Here is an 18,869-nt window from a genome sequence, read left to right as displayed (position 1 = left end):
TAGTAGCGTATCCTACTTTCACAGTATTCCATCACAAGGTGGTTCTCCTTACTCATCCTAAATTCTTACTAAAAGTTGTTTCAGAATTTCATCTCAATCAATCCATTGTACTTCCAGTGTTTTTTCCAAAGCTTCATTCTCATCCTGGAGAAACATACTTTGGACTGCAAGCGTGCTTTAGCTTTCTACTTGCAAAGGACTAAGCCACAGAGATCTTCTTCTCAACATTTTGTCTCTTTCAATCTAAACAAGTTGGGACATCCAGCTTCCAAGAGAACCATCTCCAACTGGTTGGCTGCTAGAATCTCATTCTGTTATGCTTAGGCTGGACTGCATCTAGAGTGTTGAGTCACAGCCATAAAGTTAGAGCCATGGTGGCATCTGTAGCTTTCCTTAGATCTATTCCTATTGAGGAAATCTGCAAAGCTGCCACTGGTCCTTGGTTCATACATTCACCTCTCATTATTGTCTGGATTCTTTTTCCAGACAAGATGGCCACTTTGGCCAGGCAGTATTACAAAATTTATTCTCATGAATTGCCAACACTCCCACCATTTCATTCTGGTTAGCTTGGAGGTCACCCATATGTGAGAATATGCTGCCTGCTTGTCCTGGAATAAAGCACAGTTACTTACTGTAACAGGTGTTATCCAGGGACAGCAGGCAGTTATTCTCACAACCCACCCACCTCCCCTGGTTGGCTTCTTAGCTAGCTATCTGAACTGAGGAGACGCGAGCCCTACGGCGGGCGGGAAGGCACTTGTGCATGCGCGGTGCGGCAGTGGCATACTTTCCAAAAGTCCTTCAAGCAAGTCTGCTTATGAAGCTGTCCGCATTGGGACTCCATGGTTGATGTCACCCATATGTGAGAATATCTGCCTGTTTTCCCTGGATAACACTCATTACGGTAAGTAACTGTGCTTTACTTACCGTAGCAGTTGTTATCCGAGGACAGCAGGCATACCCTCCCACCTCTCCTGGTTGGTGTATTAGCTTGTTTATGGAACTGAGGTACTGCAAACTAGTGTTGGGCGGGAAGGCACTCGCTCGTGCACGATTCGGGCAGTCGTGAAGCTTCGTTGAAGCTTAAAGTGACAGTACACTTTTCACTGTCTGGATGGATGACGTCACCCACTGTTCGCTGTCCCCGGATACCACCTGTTGTGTTAAGTAACCTATCATCAGAGCAGGTGTAGTCACTTAACCTGTAGATTTTCCAAGGCAGAAGAATCCCAAGATGGCAGCTGAATGTGAACTGTCTGCACTCTTTGCAGCAGTGGTGTCCACTTTCCTTCTTGATAGGCATGCACAAAGCATGGAACCTGGCTTTGTTCTCTTGGTTTGGAGACTGGTGGCATCAGGCCCATAGATAATTTTGTCAGAAGAGCAGGGACATCAGGAAGTGGCTCACTTGAGAGTATTGGTGAAAAGGAAGAAGTGGAACACACTCTTGGCCTGAATGTAGCACTTGATCCCGATCTAAGAGCTCCTTCATAGCAGACTCTGGCTTAGAGCTCACCAGTCCCAGCAGCCAATGTACACGAGTGGATGGCACTGAAGTGCTGATTGTGAGAAAGGGATCAGCTACTGAGGTATTGGTGGCTAATTTTGGAAGACCCAAAGTGTTGGCAAGCAGAGAGTAGGGAATTTTATTTATTTTATTTTAATTTGATTAATTAGCTGCCTTTATGAAGAGATTCGCCCAAGATAGTGTACAACAGGTATAATTCAACAGAACTTAACAATTTTGTTAACAGCATAACAGTAGTAAAAAGACTAAATATAAGCATAAATACAATAAAGGAGATAAAGTCAAAATCAGTAAATTGAAACTTAATAATAGGACTACCATGAAACGGTATAAAAATATACTTATTAACCACACTGTCATTCTAATAAGAGAAATATGCTACATACTAAAAGTGAGACCTAATACTACTACTGAAGCATCTAATAAGCACAAATTAGAATATTAAAATAACATAGATATGACACTAATGCTTTTCTATAATACAGTTTATCCTGTTGTTGAGGGATCAAATGCAGATATTAGATGGAGACAAGATAGGTATTTCAAAGTGAGTTGGGATAAACAGATGGGAGGCTAAACTCAAGGCATATTTTTTATACAGTTAAACAAAATATAAGGAACCGATTTAGTTAGTGTGTGGCAAACTAGTCCTGGTGCAGAATGAGTGTATTAATGACTTGGATGAAGATCCAGCTTTTTATCTGCTTCCTGCAGTGGAGGTAGTCTGGAGTTAGACATAGCCCCTCTTGGAGTAAATTCCAGAGCGTGGGAGCTACTTCTGATGGGCAACAATATGGACCCCTGTGACACTTCACAGTTTATTGCAATAATGATGATGTATGTGCCTTTAGGAGGTGATGGAGTTGTCAACCATCACCTGAGTGATGTGGGCTGAGTGGGCCAGAAAAGCTTCTGTTCAGGAAGCTGAATTGATATCCTCTAAAATCACAACTGGGGGGCTTACACTATTTGATTGACAGTCTTGAATTTAACTGAGTAATGGTACTTCAAATGAATCATTTGAATCAAGGGCTTTTGTCAGTAACAGCAATTAGTGATACTTATTTTCTAAGTGAGTGGAAGATTTGGAAAATGAGCTTTAAGGTGTATAAACTGTTCAATCAAGAATATCTGATATAACAGATTTAAAGAGAAAATTAGGGAATGTGGAAGATGCATTGAATGGGAAATTGCACTCAGTAAACTTTCTCTATGTGAAGAATGTCATTGTTTGATTTTTCATCAGTATACGATGAATATTTTGGGACTCTCAAAGAAAAATCTCCATGTGTATTAAGATGTATTATTTACCAGTTAAGAAGAGACAATCTTAGACTCATTTAATTGCTTTGTAGTATACTGGTCATGGTAATATTATAAACTTAGGTGAGTGTTCCTGAAGTGGTTGTTTCTACTACTGCAACTTTATTGGCTACGTTGACATTGTTCTCTGAAAATGACCATTTATTGAGATTATATTTTTATAATTATCATTAGTTTTTCTATCATAAAAAATATGGATATAGTGGAACCTTGGTTTATGAGCATAATTCGTTCCAGAAGCATGCTCGTAAACCAAAATACTCGTATATCAAAGCGAGTTTCCCCATAGGAAATAATGGAAACTCTCTTTGATACGTTCCCCCCCCCCCCGAGGCCAGTGGTGCTGCTCCCCCCCACTCGCAAAGACCCCCCTCCCGCACGAACCGGCACCCCCCGCCCGAACAACTTAAACATCCCCCCCCCCAATCTGGCACCGGCACGCAGCCCACAGGACGTGCCGGTGCCGTTAGAACATCTTCCTGCTGTTGCCTGCCTTAAGCATGCATCTGCGCATGCTCAAGGACTTCTAATTCTCCCTCTCGCCGAGATTCTCAGAGATCCAAGAATCTCGGCGAGAGGGAGAATTAGAAGTCCTTGAGCATGCGCAGATCCATGCTCAAGGCTGGCAGAAGCAGGAAGATCTTCTAGCGGCACCGCAGGGCCGCCATCAGGGCAGTACTACCAGTCCTGCATTTAGGGCCCGGAGCTGACAGGGGGCCTGGGCTCCCCCAGGGTCCTAGGCCACAGTTCTTCAACCGCCGGTCCGCGGACCGGTGCCGGTCCCAGTGGCTGGGGGGGGAGGCGGTCCGCCCCAGGTGCACAGGAGAGAGCTGGACTGGGAACCCGCGGAGTTAAATACATCTCGAGCCGCAAGGCTCGTCTTCTGTTCCTACCTGCCCTGCCGATCGCAAGTGTTCCCCGATGTCAGCGCTGACGTCGGAAGGTGGGCTTAAGCAAAGCCTGCCCTCTGACGTCAGTGCTGACGTCTGAGAATACTTCCGGTCGGCTATTTGTGCACGGCAGGGCAGGCAGGAAACAGGAGACAAGCCTCTCGGCTCACGCTCCGTTTTGCTGAGAAAGTTTCAAAGATGGGCTGGGAGGCAAACGCGGAACACAAAAGGGAAGAGGGAGTGCGTTTTGGACACAAGGCATGAACTTTGGAGAGAGGAAGGGAGGGAAAGAGATGCTGAGGTGGGAGGAGGAATGGGTTTTTGGACACAGAAGGCATGGACTTGGGAGAGAGGAAGGGAGGGAAAGAGATGCTGAGGTGGGGGAGGGAATGGGTTTTTGGACACAGAAGGCATGGACTTGGGAGAGAGGAAGGGAGGGAAAGATGCTGAGGTGGGGGAGGAAATGGGTTTTTGGACACAGAAGGCATGGACTTGGGAGAGAGGAAGGGAGGGAAAGAGATGCTGAGGTGGGGGATGGAATGGGTTTTTGGACACAGAAGGCATGGACTTGGGAGAGAGGAAGGGAGGGAAAGAGATGCTGAGGTGGGGGATGGAATGGGTTTTTGGACACAGAAGGCATGGACTTGGGAGAGAGGAAGGGAGGGAAAGAGATGCTGAGGTGGGGGAGGGAATGGGTTTTTGGACACAGAAGGCATGGACTTGGGAGAGAGGAAGGGAGGGAAAGAGATGCTGAGGTGGGGGAGGGAATGGGTTTTTGGACACAGAAGGCATGGACTTGGGAGAGAGGAAGGGAGGGAAAGAGATGGTTGTGTACACGGGGAATAGAAGAAAGGAGAATTTTTGGTCATAGGGAGGGATTGAGGTACAGATAGTGGCATACCAAGGTGGGGGGGCGGTCCGCCCCGCCCTGGTTTACGTCCCAAGGGGGTGCACAGCTGGCCACCCTCCAGTGTTCTCCCTAGGCCGGCAAACTGCGGCTCTTTAGCCACTTGAGTGCCACCGCTGCCATCGGGAACAGGCCGGCGCAAAGTTCTCCCTGCTTTTCCCTGTGGGGCCGACCAACTCTCACCACTCGCATCAATTCTGACATCGGAGAGGACGTTCTGGGCCAGCCAATCGCTGGTGGCGAGAGTTGGTGGCCCCACGGGGAAGAGAAGCAGGGCGAACTTGGCGCCGGCCTGTTCCTGATGGCAGCAGTGGCAGCCTATTCCCCAGTGGCGGTGGCAGCATTTTCCCAATGGTGGTGGCATAGGGGAGGGCAGGGAGAAAGAAAGAAAGGAGGGGACAGGAAGCCAGAAAGAAAGAAAGGGGGCAGGGTGAAACAAAGAAAAATGGGGCACGGAGAGAGAGAGAAAGACAGACATAAAGAACGAAAGAGGGTGTGGAGAGAGAAAGAAAGAAGGGGGGCAGGGTGAGAGAGAGAGAAAAACACATATAGAAAGAAAGGGGGTATGGAGAGAGAGAAAAAGAAAGAAGGGGCAGGGTGAAACAAATAAAAAGTTTGGGGAGGGAATGAGGTCTGGAGCAGAGGAAGCATACAGGAGGCTGAAAGAAGGGTAGAAATATTGGATGCACAGTCAGAAGAATAAAGTGCAACCAGAGACTGATGAAATTACCAAAGGTAGGAAAAATGATTTTATTTTCAATTTAGTGATCAAAATGTCTGCTTTGAGAATTTATATATGCTGTCTATATTTTGCACTATGGCCCCCTTTTACTAAATCGCAATAGCGTTTTTTAGCGCAGGGAGCCTATGAGCGTTGAGAGCAGCGGTGGGCATTCAGCGCAGCTCCCTGCGCTAAAAACCGCTATCGCGTTTTAGTAAATAGGAAGGGGGAATATTTGTCTATTTTTGTATAGTTGTTATTGAGGTGACATTGCATAAAGTCATCTGCCTTGACCTTTTTGAAAACCTGCAGAATATAAATGATAATTAACAGTTTCTCTGCGTACAGCGGGCTTTGTGTTTTTAAAATTGTATTGTTGGTAGATCATTTTGACTTGGCCACAAAGGTAAGGGGGAGGGAGGGGAGCTGCTGAAAGACATCTAGTGATCCTTGCAGGCTTGACTGTGCAGGGAATTATTTTTGTAAAATCATGTTTTGTTATGTGACTGGCATTATTTAGACTTTAATTTCTATGAATGAATAGAATGAAAATGATATAAATTACTTGCTTGTTTTTATGTACGTGCGCTGAAGGAAAGTGGAGAGAGAGTGGGCTGAGGACGCTGAAGGGTAATGGGGAAGAGAGAGTGGGGAGAAGACGCTGATTTATAAATTAACAATTGTACAGAATATTGTTTCTTTTTTATATTCATCCATAGCTGCATGTTAATGATGTGCTCATAAGCACTTATTTATCATCGTAACATATACATCATCATTAACATGCAGCTGTGGATGTGTAAGGACAGGCTGAGGAGGATGGATGGGAAGGAAGGAAGGTGCACATATCAACATATTGTACATTTTTAACATGCATGATGCAGCTATAGGCAAGCTGAGGAGGATGGGATCATACAGATGTGTATGTTCAGATATGCACTCAGATGTGTAGTTTTTTCTGATATATTTATTAAGCTTACAGTATTTATAAAAACACATTTAATACTTGTTACAAAAAATATTGTGCAATTGTGATCTACCTCTGGCCTACAAAGGTCAAAAGAAATCCTTAACTGAGATTTTAAATTCAAATGTGAATTATAGCTACTAGCACTATTATTTATTAGTTATTTATTATGCAGATGTTTGTTAGTTTGTTATTAGTTCAGTATTAGACATATGTTAGTTTAGAATAGATAGGTATAGATTAGTTTAGTTTAGGTTAGGTTAGGGAACTGCTGAAAGAGTCTACCTTGACGTGGTTGCAGGCTTACAAATCTTTTGGGCAAAGAGTGCGGCGACAGAGAAAAGTATGTGTGTATTCGGCCCATGGAAGAAGGGGTGCGTGGGGGGCCCAATAGGATTGCTCAGTAAGGGGCCCAGAAATTTCTGATGGCGGCCCTGCGGCACCGACATGTCCTGTGGGCTGCGTGCCGGTGCCAGATGGGGGGGGGTAAGTTTAAGTTGTTTGGGCGGGGAGTGCCGGTTCAGCAGGGGGGAGCGATGCTGGTTATCGGGGGGGGGGGGGTGCTAGCAAATCGAGTCAACACTCAATTTGCGAGACAAGTTTTGCGAGAATGTTTTGCTCGTTTTGCAAAACACTTGCAAATCGAGGTTTGACTGTATATCTGCATGTCTCTAGAAAGACACAAGAAGCATAAGCAATTTCTTGTGCTCCAGACAGTTTTACAGCTGGTGAGAGATTTTTTTTTTAAAGTTTCAATATAACATGTAGTTAGGATTATTGCTCACAAAGTATGTTTCGGGGGGGGGGGGGGGGGTTGTTCCCACCCAATAATGGCCATTTTAACTGCCAAAAACATAACTTCTTGACTGCATGAAAGTCTCCAGTTTAATGATAGTAACTCATACAGTATTATTGAAGCCTGATGGAAGCTGTTAGGTTGCTTTCTTCTTGTTTTTCTTAGTGTTTGTTTTGTTTTCCCTTATAATCCTAGTGATTTTCCCTGTATTATGGACTTTAGATGAGTTCCCTGGTTGTTCCTTGGGGTTAACCCATGTGATATTTATTTTTCTCTTTCTTGCTTAAGCTCTCTATTTATGTACAAACTGTTTGCTTGATCTATTTAGTGAATATCGAAAACATTTAACTTTAAAAAGAAATTTTAAAAAAGCCCACACATTTTTTCCTTTGAACTGTAGAATGTACCTCTTCACAATACCTTGCAAAAAGAGGTACAGGATCCACACCAACCAAAGCACAAGACAATGGATTTAAGGTGGAGTCCATAGACAGATGGTAAGAAAGGTAGTCTTGTATTAAACCATATGATCAAACATTCTGGTATCTTCATCAGGGTTTAACTGTGAATTACTTTGCATAACTAAATTACTGTATATACCAGTACTCCAATATAAACTGAGATTTTTGGGTCAAAAAATGGGAGTCTCTGTTAATATTCAAGCCACCATCTGACCACCAACCATGGTTATCATCCTCCTCCTCCCCGATGAACCCTGGCATCACTATCCTGTCCTCCTATTGCTCCCAGCTGAACTTTGATGTCACTATCCTGCATGCAGCTGCCCTCCTTGCCCCGAGCCACATCTCTATCCTGCATGCAGTCCCTCTGAGTCGCTATCCACGATACAGAATCCCCTGGAGCCACTGACTTCCATGCAGCCCCCCCAACCACTGTCTTCCATACCCTCCCCCCCCACACACACATACACACACGGCATTGTGCTTACCTGCTGGTGCCATTTCTGCATGTTGATCCGGTGCAGGGCCTTGAGCATCTGCTCATGTTCAAAGCCTGCCAGCTCCCACTCCCTCCAAGATCCTCGGAGAAGGTGGGAAGTGTCATACCTTCAGCATGCGCAGATGCGCAAGGACCCGCACTGGATCAATATATAGTAGATTGGCAACGGCACCAATGGGTAAGACTAAAAAGAAATACCTGAGCTGGGAGGGAGAGTAGGGGCTGACGGTGACTTGGGGATGCTACCCAGGTTGTAAACATTCTAGCCTGAGAGGATGTCTTTGGCTGATGGGATTTGGAGACCCCACCAGCCACAATAAGAGAGCACCAATTAGTAATGTGAAACTTTTTCTAATGGGCTAGGAACTCCAAGAGTGCTTCTGTTCCATCTTGGGCTGCTCTTCGAGTCCCCCTTACCATCACTGCCCTCTTCCAGGTCATTATCTGTCTGAGTCCCTGAGGGAGCACCTCTTGTGGACAGCTGAGGTCAGTTGGCAAGCCACTTCTGGCCTCTCACTCATTAAACAAGTCTCTTTACTGTTGGACGGGGAGCTGATGCTGTCAATACCACTGTTTCTATTGGCAACCTTATTACATAGGGTCATGGGCTGGCAGGATTATATGCGTTTCCTGTAGCTCCTCTAGGGCATGGTCTTTCTGTTCTCCCATTCTCACAGCTCCATGATGTCCAGCAGTTTGTGGTAGAATTCTGTCATAATACACCCAGACTGGCTGCCCACCATTGCCACTGCACTGGGACAGGTCACTGCTGGACCACCCATATTGCACATGCGCCAGTGCCTTCTTGCCCAATGTCATCTCACGGGACCATCAGTTCTTCGTTTTCCATGGAGCCGTCTAGTTCGTCTTCAAAGTTAAGTCTAAATCGCGTCAAACTTTTCCTCTTTTTGTGCCTTCTCGTGTTTATTTTAGTCAATATATCATTTATTTTTCCTTTATTTCCAAGGTTACTTACCATTTTTTGATTTTTGGGCCTTTTGGCTCTGGAAAGCCTATTTATTCCCCGGACAAGCAGGCAGCATATTCTCTACATGTGGGTGATGTCATCCACGGAGCCCCGACGCGGACAGCTTTTCAAGCAAACTTGATTGAAGATTTCAAGTTTGCTGGTGCTGCACCACGCATGTGTGTGCCTTCCCGTTCCACTAGAGGGCGCATCCCCTCCTCGTGGTCTTCAGTTCAGATAGCTAGCAAAGAAGCCAACCCCGGGGAGGTGGGAGGGTTACGAGAATATCCGCCTGCTGTCCCTGGATAACACCTGTTACGGTAAGTAACTGTGCTTTATCCCAGGACAAGCAGGCAACATATTCTCTACATGTGGGTGACCTCCAAGCTAACCAAAAAAGGGACGGAGGGAAGTTGGCAATTTAGGAAAACAGATTACGCAAAACCGACTGGCCAAACCGGCCGTCGCTCCTGGACAAAGTATCCAGACAGTAGTGAGAGGTGAAGGTATGAACCGAAGACCAAGTGGCAGCTTTGCAGATCTCCTCAATGGGCGTGGACCTGAGGAAAGCGACAGAAGCCGCCATCGCTCGGACTTTATATCTCATGACCCGGCCATGCAGCGAGAGACTAGCCTGAGCGTAACAGAAGGAAATACAAGCAGCCAACCAGTTGGACAAGGTGCGCTTGGAAACAGGACGTCCCAACCGATTAGGATCAAAAGACAAAAACAACTGAGGAACCTTCCGATGAGACTGGGTGCGTTGGAGATAGAACGCCAATGCCCTCTTACAGTCAAGAGTATGAAGCGCCACCTCCCCAGGATGAGAGTGGGGCTTTGGAAAAAACACCGGAAGATCAATAGAGTGATTCAGGTGGAAATCTGACACCACCTTAGGCAAGAACTTGGTATGAGTACGCAGGTACCTTGGTTTGCAAGCATAATTCGTTCCAGAAGCATGCTCGTAATCCAAAGCTACTTTCCCCATAGGAAGTAATGGAAACTCTGATGATTCGTTCCACATCCCAAAAACAGGCCTAAATTGCACTCAACTTCAGTGACTTAATACATCTCTTCCCCCTCCCCCCCCCCCCCCCCGGTCACATCCCTTCTTCTCTCTGTCTTCTTGTGGTCCAACACTTCTCCCACTGTTTCAGCATTTCTCCCTCTTCTCTCCTCCCCTCGCCAACTAGATCCAGCATTTGTACTCACCTCTCTTTCTATCCCCATAGACCAATTTTCCCTTTTCTTATTCCCCATCCATCATCTTTCTCTTTTCGCTTGGTCAGTCAAATTGGCTCATGCCTGCATCGCAGCATTCCCTCAGTTAAGCTTCACCCCCTTTTTTGATTCCACTTCCTGTTTCTGGGGAGCTGGATGTGGCATGGCAAGGCGATGGTGCTGGCGTGGGTTGGTGCATGCTGTTTGCTGGTGTCCGCTGGAGGTAAGGGTTTGGGGGTGGGGGGAGAGAATCCGGTTCGTGGGGTGGTGTGGTGACAGCTCGGTTTGGGGAGTGACACGCTCATGTATCGAGTCCACTCGTTTTGTAAGTTAGTTTGCTTGAGTGTTTTGCTCGTCTTGCAAAACACTCGCAAACCGAGGTTTGACTATATTTAAATTTATCACACTAACACATAAGTAAGCTTTGGTATATTTTTTAATCAAATAAGTATGTGTATATGTTATGTTCAGTGCAATTTGGTTATGTTTTGTAATTCACAGTAAGATCCCTGATGAACATAATTGAAATATTGCCATGTTAGTTAGGTACTAGATCATATGATTTAATAAGATTATCTTTTTCACTATCTGTTTATGGACTTCTCCTTGGATCTGCTATCTTGAGGGGTCATCATAATACCTTTCCATCTCCCAAGGAGTTGACTGCTCCAATTTATTACATGCTTTTAAGCCTTGATATGGACCTGTGATGACCCCTTGTAGCAATGCTAGTGTGGTAAGTCCTGCATTTGCTTGGTCTTTAATGCTAAAAAGTTCTTAAGCTGCTTTAATTTCACCGCACTATATGCTCTGTTAGGTACTTGAGCATTTATTTTAGTGTCTTTGGAAAGCACTTTGAAAATTGTATATTATTTTTAGTATATGAATCTTTTCTGGATAGGCCTTAGAACGAAATATGTCAGTCAGAGGTGGAGCAGAATGTACCTTTTTTCATTTGATTGGAAATAAACATTAAGATGCTTGTATTATTGAATTGGGTAGTAGCCACTTGAGTGATGGGTGGAGGTGTTGGATTCAAGTGATGTCTTAATCATGACTTTGCAAAGAGTGTGTTGATCTTTCGCTGCTGCTTTCATGTTACATTAATTTACAAGGAATTGTAAAAATGAAGTGCATGAACATAATTGTTGTATCACCCTTTATTATTTACAGGTACACAGATGAAGAAAATAGAGTACATCTGCTTGATAGGGGTAACAGGGAGAAGGAAACCCAAAAGGAAAGGGGAGAAAAGAGCAAGAAAGAGGGGGAAAAAGAATGGGAGGCTAAGGAAGCTGCAGGTTGTTTGGGTGACAAGGATGCTAATAAGCATTCATTTCTCAGTGTATCTGAAGGGGAGGATTTAGAGGAGACCGAGGATTATAGACAGTTTAGAAAGTCAGTTCTAGCAGATCAGGGTAAAAATTTTGCTTCTGCATCTCACTGGAATACTGAGGAGGAAGGAGCAAAGTACAAATCCAAGGTTTCAAGGAAGGGTAGCAGGGAAAGTGACAAATCTAAAGAAGATAAGTCTTATAAAGCTAAGGAGCCTAGTTATGCACTGGAAAAAACCAGTACAACAAAAGATAAGTACAAGCAGGAGGACAAGATTTCTGAGAGAATAATGGTGAAGCAAGAAATTCAGTCAACTGATCAGGTAAACTCTGAAAAGCTGAAAGAACTCTTCAATTACAGTCCTCCTCTACATAAGAGCCTGGAATCGAGAGAAAAGTCAACCTTCAGAGAAGAGAGTCCACTCAGAATCAGAATGATAGCCACAGAGTCTCAGCGTCCTGAAGTCAAACTCAAAATGACAGAAGTACCTCTTGATGATACCATTGGGTATGTATGCCTAGCTTTTGTAGTACCTTGATTTTAATTTTAAAAATAAATTATTAAACTAAAGTGGCTGCTGTGTGTTTTTGTTTTGTCTCTTTGGGTATTTTTTTTTTTTTTTCGCTTAGACCAACGTTGGCTAATGACAGGCTGCTTGCCAGTACGCTTGTTCATTCAGTGAAGAAAGAACAAGAGTTCCGATCCATCTTTGACCACATTAAAGTGCCGCATGCCAGCAAAAGTTCTTCAGAGTCATTTATTCAGCACATTGTGTCTCTCGTTCATCAAGTCAAAGGTATGAAATTTTGTGTACAGCCTTTTAAGCTTTAGAAACATTGAATCCCAGTTGCTGTCATGCTTCTAGTTAGAAAAGAGAATGCTGCTGTTGGAGGTAGAAATCTGTTTCCTTGTTACATGTTCATATTTTTTCAAAATGTAATTAGAGCTTAGGTAGGAGAACATGTGCATCTTGTAATTTTCAGATTCTTGGCTGGATTTCTCTACTTATCACATGTTCTGTCCAGTATTCCAGTTTAGTTCCCCCCCGTTCGTAAATATACAGCCTACTAAACCAATTCATCTCGGTGTTTATTTTCCATCCAACATCATAAAAGTATGAGACTAGATTAAGAACAGTTTTAAGTACTTTATGTTCTTTTGCTTTCTCTTTAAGTATAGTAACAAACATATACACTTCACTAGTTTCTCCAAAGAAATTAATTTTCATTTTGTGCTCTGCATCTTTAATTTGGGGCATACTGTATGTACTCAAATATAAGATGAGATTTTTGGGCCAAATGGGGGTCTCGTCTTATATTTGGGTCAGCACCCCCCACCCCTCCTCAGACTTGTTGCAGGCCTCCGCCGGGTCTGCCGTATGACCTAGTGGACTAGGACATGAGGGAGCCCTCCTGTCCCTGCCGATTCTGACAATTTTTTTTACCTCCCTCCCGCCTCCCCCTGCATACCTTTTTGAATCCCTGGTTGTCCAGCAGTGTACCGTACAGGAGCAAGCTTTTTGCGCTCCTTCCTGGCACTGAGCTGCTCTCTGAATGGCTGCCACCAGTTCTTGCAGGACTCGTGAAAACTGGCAGCAGCCATTCAGGGAGCAGCTCAGGGCTGGACAGGAGCACAAAAAGCTCCTGTCTGGTACATCACTTGGCCACAAGAACTCGAAGCAGCCATTCAGGGAGGGGCTCAGCGCAGGGCAGGAGCGCAGAAAGCTCGCTTCTGCCCGGTAGACTGGTGGATCACCAGGGATTTAAACATGGTACGTGGGGGGAGGCAGGTAAAATAATTACAGAGTCGGCCAGGACAGGAGAGATCCCTCTTGTCCCGGCCTACCACTGGACCGCCAGGTCATACGGCAGGCTCGGTGGAAGCCTGAAGGATATCGGGGAGAGAGGGAGGACAGGGTATAGGGCAGGGAGTTTGGGACAGGGTGCAGAGCCTGGGAGGAAGGGGAGACAGGGTAGAGAGCTGGGCAGGGAGGGAGGGGTAGAGCGTGGCAGGGAGTGAGGAAGGTTGGGTGCAGATCCTGGCAGGGTAGAGCACATGAATATTAACATACCCTCTCCTCCCTGCCAGCTTATATTAGAGTCAACCTTTTTTCCTCCTTTTTATGGGGGGAAAAGGGTATATTTGGATCATCTTATATTAAAGTATATATGGTACATTTAGTAATTTAAAAGTTTCTAGTGCAATAGGTGTGTTATTCTGGACGATAGAATATTCTCCCCATGCTCACAAGCCATACAGAAGGAATCCACTCCCAAGTTTTCAATTCCTCCTCCTTCACCAAAGGGCAGTGTTGTCCCCTTCAGTTTTTCCTTCTGCACACAAGCTGGAAGGAATCTTTCTGATCTGCTCTTTATATTTTCATTATTATTTTCAGTGTGCTTCATGCTTTTTGGTGGATTTCTGTGCTCCAGAGCTGCCCAGGTCGAGGGGAAAACTGTCTTTGTGGAGAAGTAGATTTGAGATCTGTAGCTGACAGACCAATTCCTCTGTGGTACATGTTGGCCAGCCTGCAGGAATAGTTGTGGAGCTCGGGATCCAGACCCCCTAGAAGCTTTGCTCACCTACTGGGTCGCAGAGGCTTTAGCGCAGGGTATTGGGCACCAATAAGGTCTAGCTGCATTTCACCCCCCCTTTCATGTGTGGGGATTGAGGATCCGTCAGACTTTTGGTCCCATTGGCAGCCTGAAGATTTCAGCATTGGAGGACAGTTCCAGCGAGGCAGTGATTCTTCTCCAGATCCATCTACTTTTAAAGAGAGCTGAGGCAGGCTGCAGCACTGTTCACAGTGAGTAAGGCAGTTACATCCTATGGGCAAAATGGGAGTGGGAGGGGCTTCAAATCATTTCTTTGTCAACTCCTCCAGACCAGTACAGGCTTCACTGATGGGTAATAACTCATCATGACCAGCAGGTGGAGACTGGAAATTAGCTAATGTCGTTCCTCTGCATAAAAAGGGTTGCAGGGCAGAGGCTGCGAATTATAGACCGGTGAGTCTCACATCAATAGTGTGCAAACTCATGGAAACACTAATTAAAAGCAAATTGGACACGATCTTGATTGAAGGGAATCTTCGGGATCCCAGTCAGCATGGATTCACCAAGGGTAGGTTCTGCCAATCCAATCTCATCAGCTTCTTTGACTGGGTAACAAGAAAGTTGGACTTGGGAGAGTCTTTGGACGTCGTGTACCTGGACTTCAGTAAAGCTTTTGACAGTGTCCCACACCGCAAGCTGCTAAGTAAGATGGAATCGATGGGGTTAGGAGAGACACTAACTGCATGGGTCAATGATTGGCTGAGTGGCAGACTTCAGAGGGTGGTGGTTAATGGTACTCTCTCTAAAACATCGGAGGTAACCAGTGGAGTGCCGCAGGGCTCGTCCTGGGTCCACTCCTTTTCAACATATTCATAGGGGATCTGACTCAAGGGCTTCAAGGTAAAATAACACTATTCGCCGATGACGCCAAACTATGTAATATAGTAAGTGAATGCAGTTTACAGAATTATATGGCGCAGGACCTGCTTACATTGGAAAGTTGGTCCTCAACCTGGCAGCTAGGCTTCAATGCTAAGAAATGTAAGGTCATGCATCTCGGAAGCGGAAATCCATGCAGGACGTACTTTAACTAGGACTTCTGCAGAACGAGATTTAGGAGTAATCATCAGTGCAGACATGAAAACTGCCAATCAAGTGGAGAAGGCTTCATCTAAGGCAAGGCAGATATTGGGTTGTATCAATAGAAGTTTCGTCAGCCGAAAGCCTGAAGTCATAATGCCGTTGTACAGGGCCATGGTGAGACCTCATCTGGAGTACTGTGTGCAGTTCTGGAGGCCACATTACAGTAAAGATGTGCGCAGAATTGAATCGGTTCAGCGGACGGCCACCAGGATGATCTCGGGGTTCAAGGGTCTCTCGTACGAAGAGAGACTGAACAAATTGCAGCTCTACACTCTTGAGGAACGTAGGGAGAGGGGAGACATGATCGAAACATTTAAGTACCTCACGGGACGTGTCGAAGTGGAAGATGATATTTTCTTTCTCAAGGGACCCTTGGCCACAAGAGGGCACCCGCTCAAACTCGGGGGCGGAAAATTTCATGGCGACACCAGAAAGTATATCTTCACAGAGAGAGTGGTTGATCATTGGAACAAGCTTCCAGTGCAGGTGATCAAGGCAGACAGCGTGTCAGACTTTAAGAATAAATGGGATACCCATGTGGGATCCCTACGAGGGTCAAGATAAGGAAATTGGGTCATTAGGGCATAGACAGGGGGTGGGTAAGCAGAGTGGGCAGACTTGATGGGCTGTAGCCCTTTTCTGCCGTCATCTTCTATGTTTCTATGCTTGGCTATTCGGCATACTGAGAGGGAGGGACAGCTATTAAGTACTATAACCAAAAGTTTGGTCTCAGTCTCCACCTACTGGTCATGATGAGCCTGTACTGGTCTGAAGCCTGTACTGGTCTGAAGAGTCTAAAAGAAAGAAAATTAGCAGGTAAGAACTTAATTTCTCCTTTTGAAGGTTTCTGCCACTTCCTATAGGGTCCTCCACCCATAAAATCCTATTTTCTGTGTTTTTTATTTTCTGGTAATCCATTTAAAGCTTTTTTTTGGCATCAAAACGTTGCTGCCGCAGCCATCTTAAATTTCCCTATTTTTTTCTCAAAGTTTTCCAGAATCTTCATATCACCTCATTTTGCCTCAAAAATGGTAAGGAAGGAATCCTCAAGCTTTTTTACCCTTAATTTATGCCAAATTTACGCTGGATGGATGGACACCAGATTCCACATGCTGCACGACATGTGAAGCAGGGCAAGAGCTTCAGGCTTAGCCTCTCCTCAGTTTTTTATGGCTGAGGAAATATTGGAGTGCTTGTCTGCCGGTGAAATTCCCTTCCAGAGCTCTGGAGCAGTGGCTTACCTAAGCGTAGGAGTGTGGAAGCCACAGAGCCCAAGAGACACAAGATGGAGTTACCTAAAGAGGACTCAACACTGCCTAGTACAGCATTCTCTCCTGAATTTATCAATTTGAAATGGAGAGCTTATTTGAATGGCCAGGACTCCTGTGGGAGGTCTGGCACCTGGAGGCATGCAAGAGGGCTTGGGTTTCCAAGGCACGCCTGCCTCAGAATCAGAGGCTGGCCTGGATCCAGTGGACTTTTTGGACAGAGACTTGGAAGGCAAGACATCTTCCTGTATACCTTTGCTATCGCAGAGCGAGCCCTCCCTGCTGTGAGAAACTGGGTCACAAGCAGGAGTGAGAATGCAAGATACAGTGATGGCCATCGACTAGGGAATGATCCCACGGTACACCGACAGTTCAAGCCCTCAGCTCTTGTGGAGCTCATTACTGACTCTCTGTAGGAGTCACATCTGGACTATAAGTAGGCTTCGTCTGCTCAGTGCTCTATCCTCAGCAGAGGAAGAGCTCAGCCTCTTCTTTTCCCTGAAATCCTGATATGAAGTTTTAGTCCTCCAGAAGACTCATTAAAGATTACCAAGACAATGGCTAGGCTGTATCCTTTGCACAGATGTGTCAGCAGAAGTTCACTCAGCCTAAAGTAGATTCCTTAGTAGCACAGGTTACCTAAATGCACTTCACTGCCAAGTGAAGGAGGTGTGGTGTTAAAGGATATTCAGGATTACAGTGGCCTCTTTTTTTTTTTTTTTGGCATGAACTTGTCATTCCTGGTTGTGTGGACTTACACTGGAGCAGGGTGAGCCTTTGCCCCAGCTTTTAGTAACAGGTGGATTGTGTGTCCGATGCTCTCTATTCACTTCACAAGCATATACCTTAAGTATTCCTACTCATAGACCTCAGCGGTGCTGCTGTGTAGCAAAACCATGGGGTCTGAATGTTTAAGTAGAGTTGATGACGTTAATTTGAAAGTCTCTCCACGTCATGATTGTATTCTGTTCCATTGATTGGGAACACAATGATGAGCTCATAATGTTCGTTTCCTTCTTAAAAAAAAAAAAAAAAAAAAGCCACAGCCATGTTTGCCCTGTAAGCATACTCAGTGGCAATCACCGAACAGGCACAACTTAAGTAATTTTGTTAAATTTAATATTACTATAAAAGATAATGCTGGACTGGTAGAGACTAAGATTGTACTTCTCTGCTATGTAGGCTTAAAAGTTTGAGATGGGACGCTGGGATGCTTCAACCTGGAAATAGAGGCAAAACATCGGTCCAGAATGACAGCCACGGCGCTAAACTTCCGAAAAGGGAATTACATATAACATAGTAGATGACGGCAGATAAAGACCCGAATGGTCCATCCAGTCTGCCCAACCTGATTCAATTTAAATTTTTTTTATTTTTTCTTCTTAGCTATTTCTGGGCAAGAATACAAAGCTTTACCCTTTACTGTGCTTGGGTTCCAACTGCCGAAATCTCTGTTAAGACTTACTATAGCCCATCTACACCCTCCCAGCCATTGAAGCCCACCCCAGCCCATCCTCCACCAAATGGCCATATACAGACACAGACCGTGCAAGTCTGCACAGTACTGGCCTTAGTTCAATATTTAATCTTATTTTCTGATTCTAGATCCTTTGTGTTCATCCCACGCTTCTTTGAACTCAGTCACAGTTTTACTCTCCACCACCTCTCTCGGGAGTGCATTCCAGGTATCCACCACCCTCTCCGTAAAGTAGAATTTCCTAACATTACCTTTGAATCTACCACCCCTCAACCTCAAATTATGTCCTCTGGTTTTACCATTTTCCTTTCTCTGAAAAAGATTTTGTTCTACGTTAACACCCTTCAAGTATTTGAACATCTGAATCATATCTCCCCTGTCTCTCCTTTCCTCAAGGGGATACATATTCAGGGCTTCCAGTCTCTCCTCATACATCTCTTCTGGCGCAAGCCTCCTATCATTTTCGTCGCCCTCCTCTGGACCGCCTCAAGTCTTCTTACGTCCTTTGCCAGATATGGTCTCCAAAATTGAACACAATACTCCAAGTGGGGCCGTACCAATGGCCTGTACAGGGGCATCAACACCTTCTTCCTTCTACTGACTACGCCTCTCTTTATACAGCCCAGCATCCTTCTGGCAGCAGCCACTGCCTTGTCACACTGTTTTTTCACCTTTAGATCTTCGGACACTATCATCCCAAGGTCCCTCTCCCCGTCCGTGCATATCAGCTTCTCTCCTCCCAGCATATACGGTTCCTTCCTATTATTAATCCCCAAATGCATTACTCTGCATTTCTTTGCATTGAATT

The 18,869-nt window shown here is 45.1% G+C and overlaps 1 protein-coding gene across 7 annotated transcripts in view; it reads left to right on the top strand.

Annotated features, from left to right (window-relative positions):
• The window catches only part of BCLAF1 (BCL2 associated transcription factor 1), a 245,353-nt gene that overhangs the window by 130,037 nt on the left and 96,447 nt on the right, over positions 1-18,869 (top strand). For 6 of the 7 annotated variants that reach the window (XM_033936164.1, XM_033936160.1, XM_033936162.1 and 3 more), the window contains exons 4-5: positions 11,457-12,125; positions 12,248-12,414. In XM_033936164.1, coding sequence (XP_033792055.1) covers positions 11,457-12,125; positions 12,248-12,414 — 836 coding nt within the window. The remainder of the gene's footprint in view (positions 1-11,456; positions 12,126-12,247; positions 12,415-18,869) is intronic. The other variant, XM_033936166.1, reaches the window with a different exon arrangement.

Source organism: Geotrypetes seraphini, chromosome 3, assembly GCF_902459505.1.
Source record: "Geotrypetes seraphini chromosome 3, aGeoSer1.1, whole genome shotgun sequence".
NCBI lineage: Eukaryota > Metazoa > Chordata > Amphibia > Gymnophiona > Dermophiidae > Geotrypetes > Geotrypetes seraphini.
The sequence above is the reverse complement of the archived record's forward strand: the minus strand, read 5'-3'. Positions and strand labels throughout refer to the sequence as shown.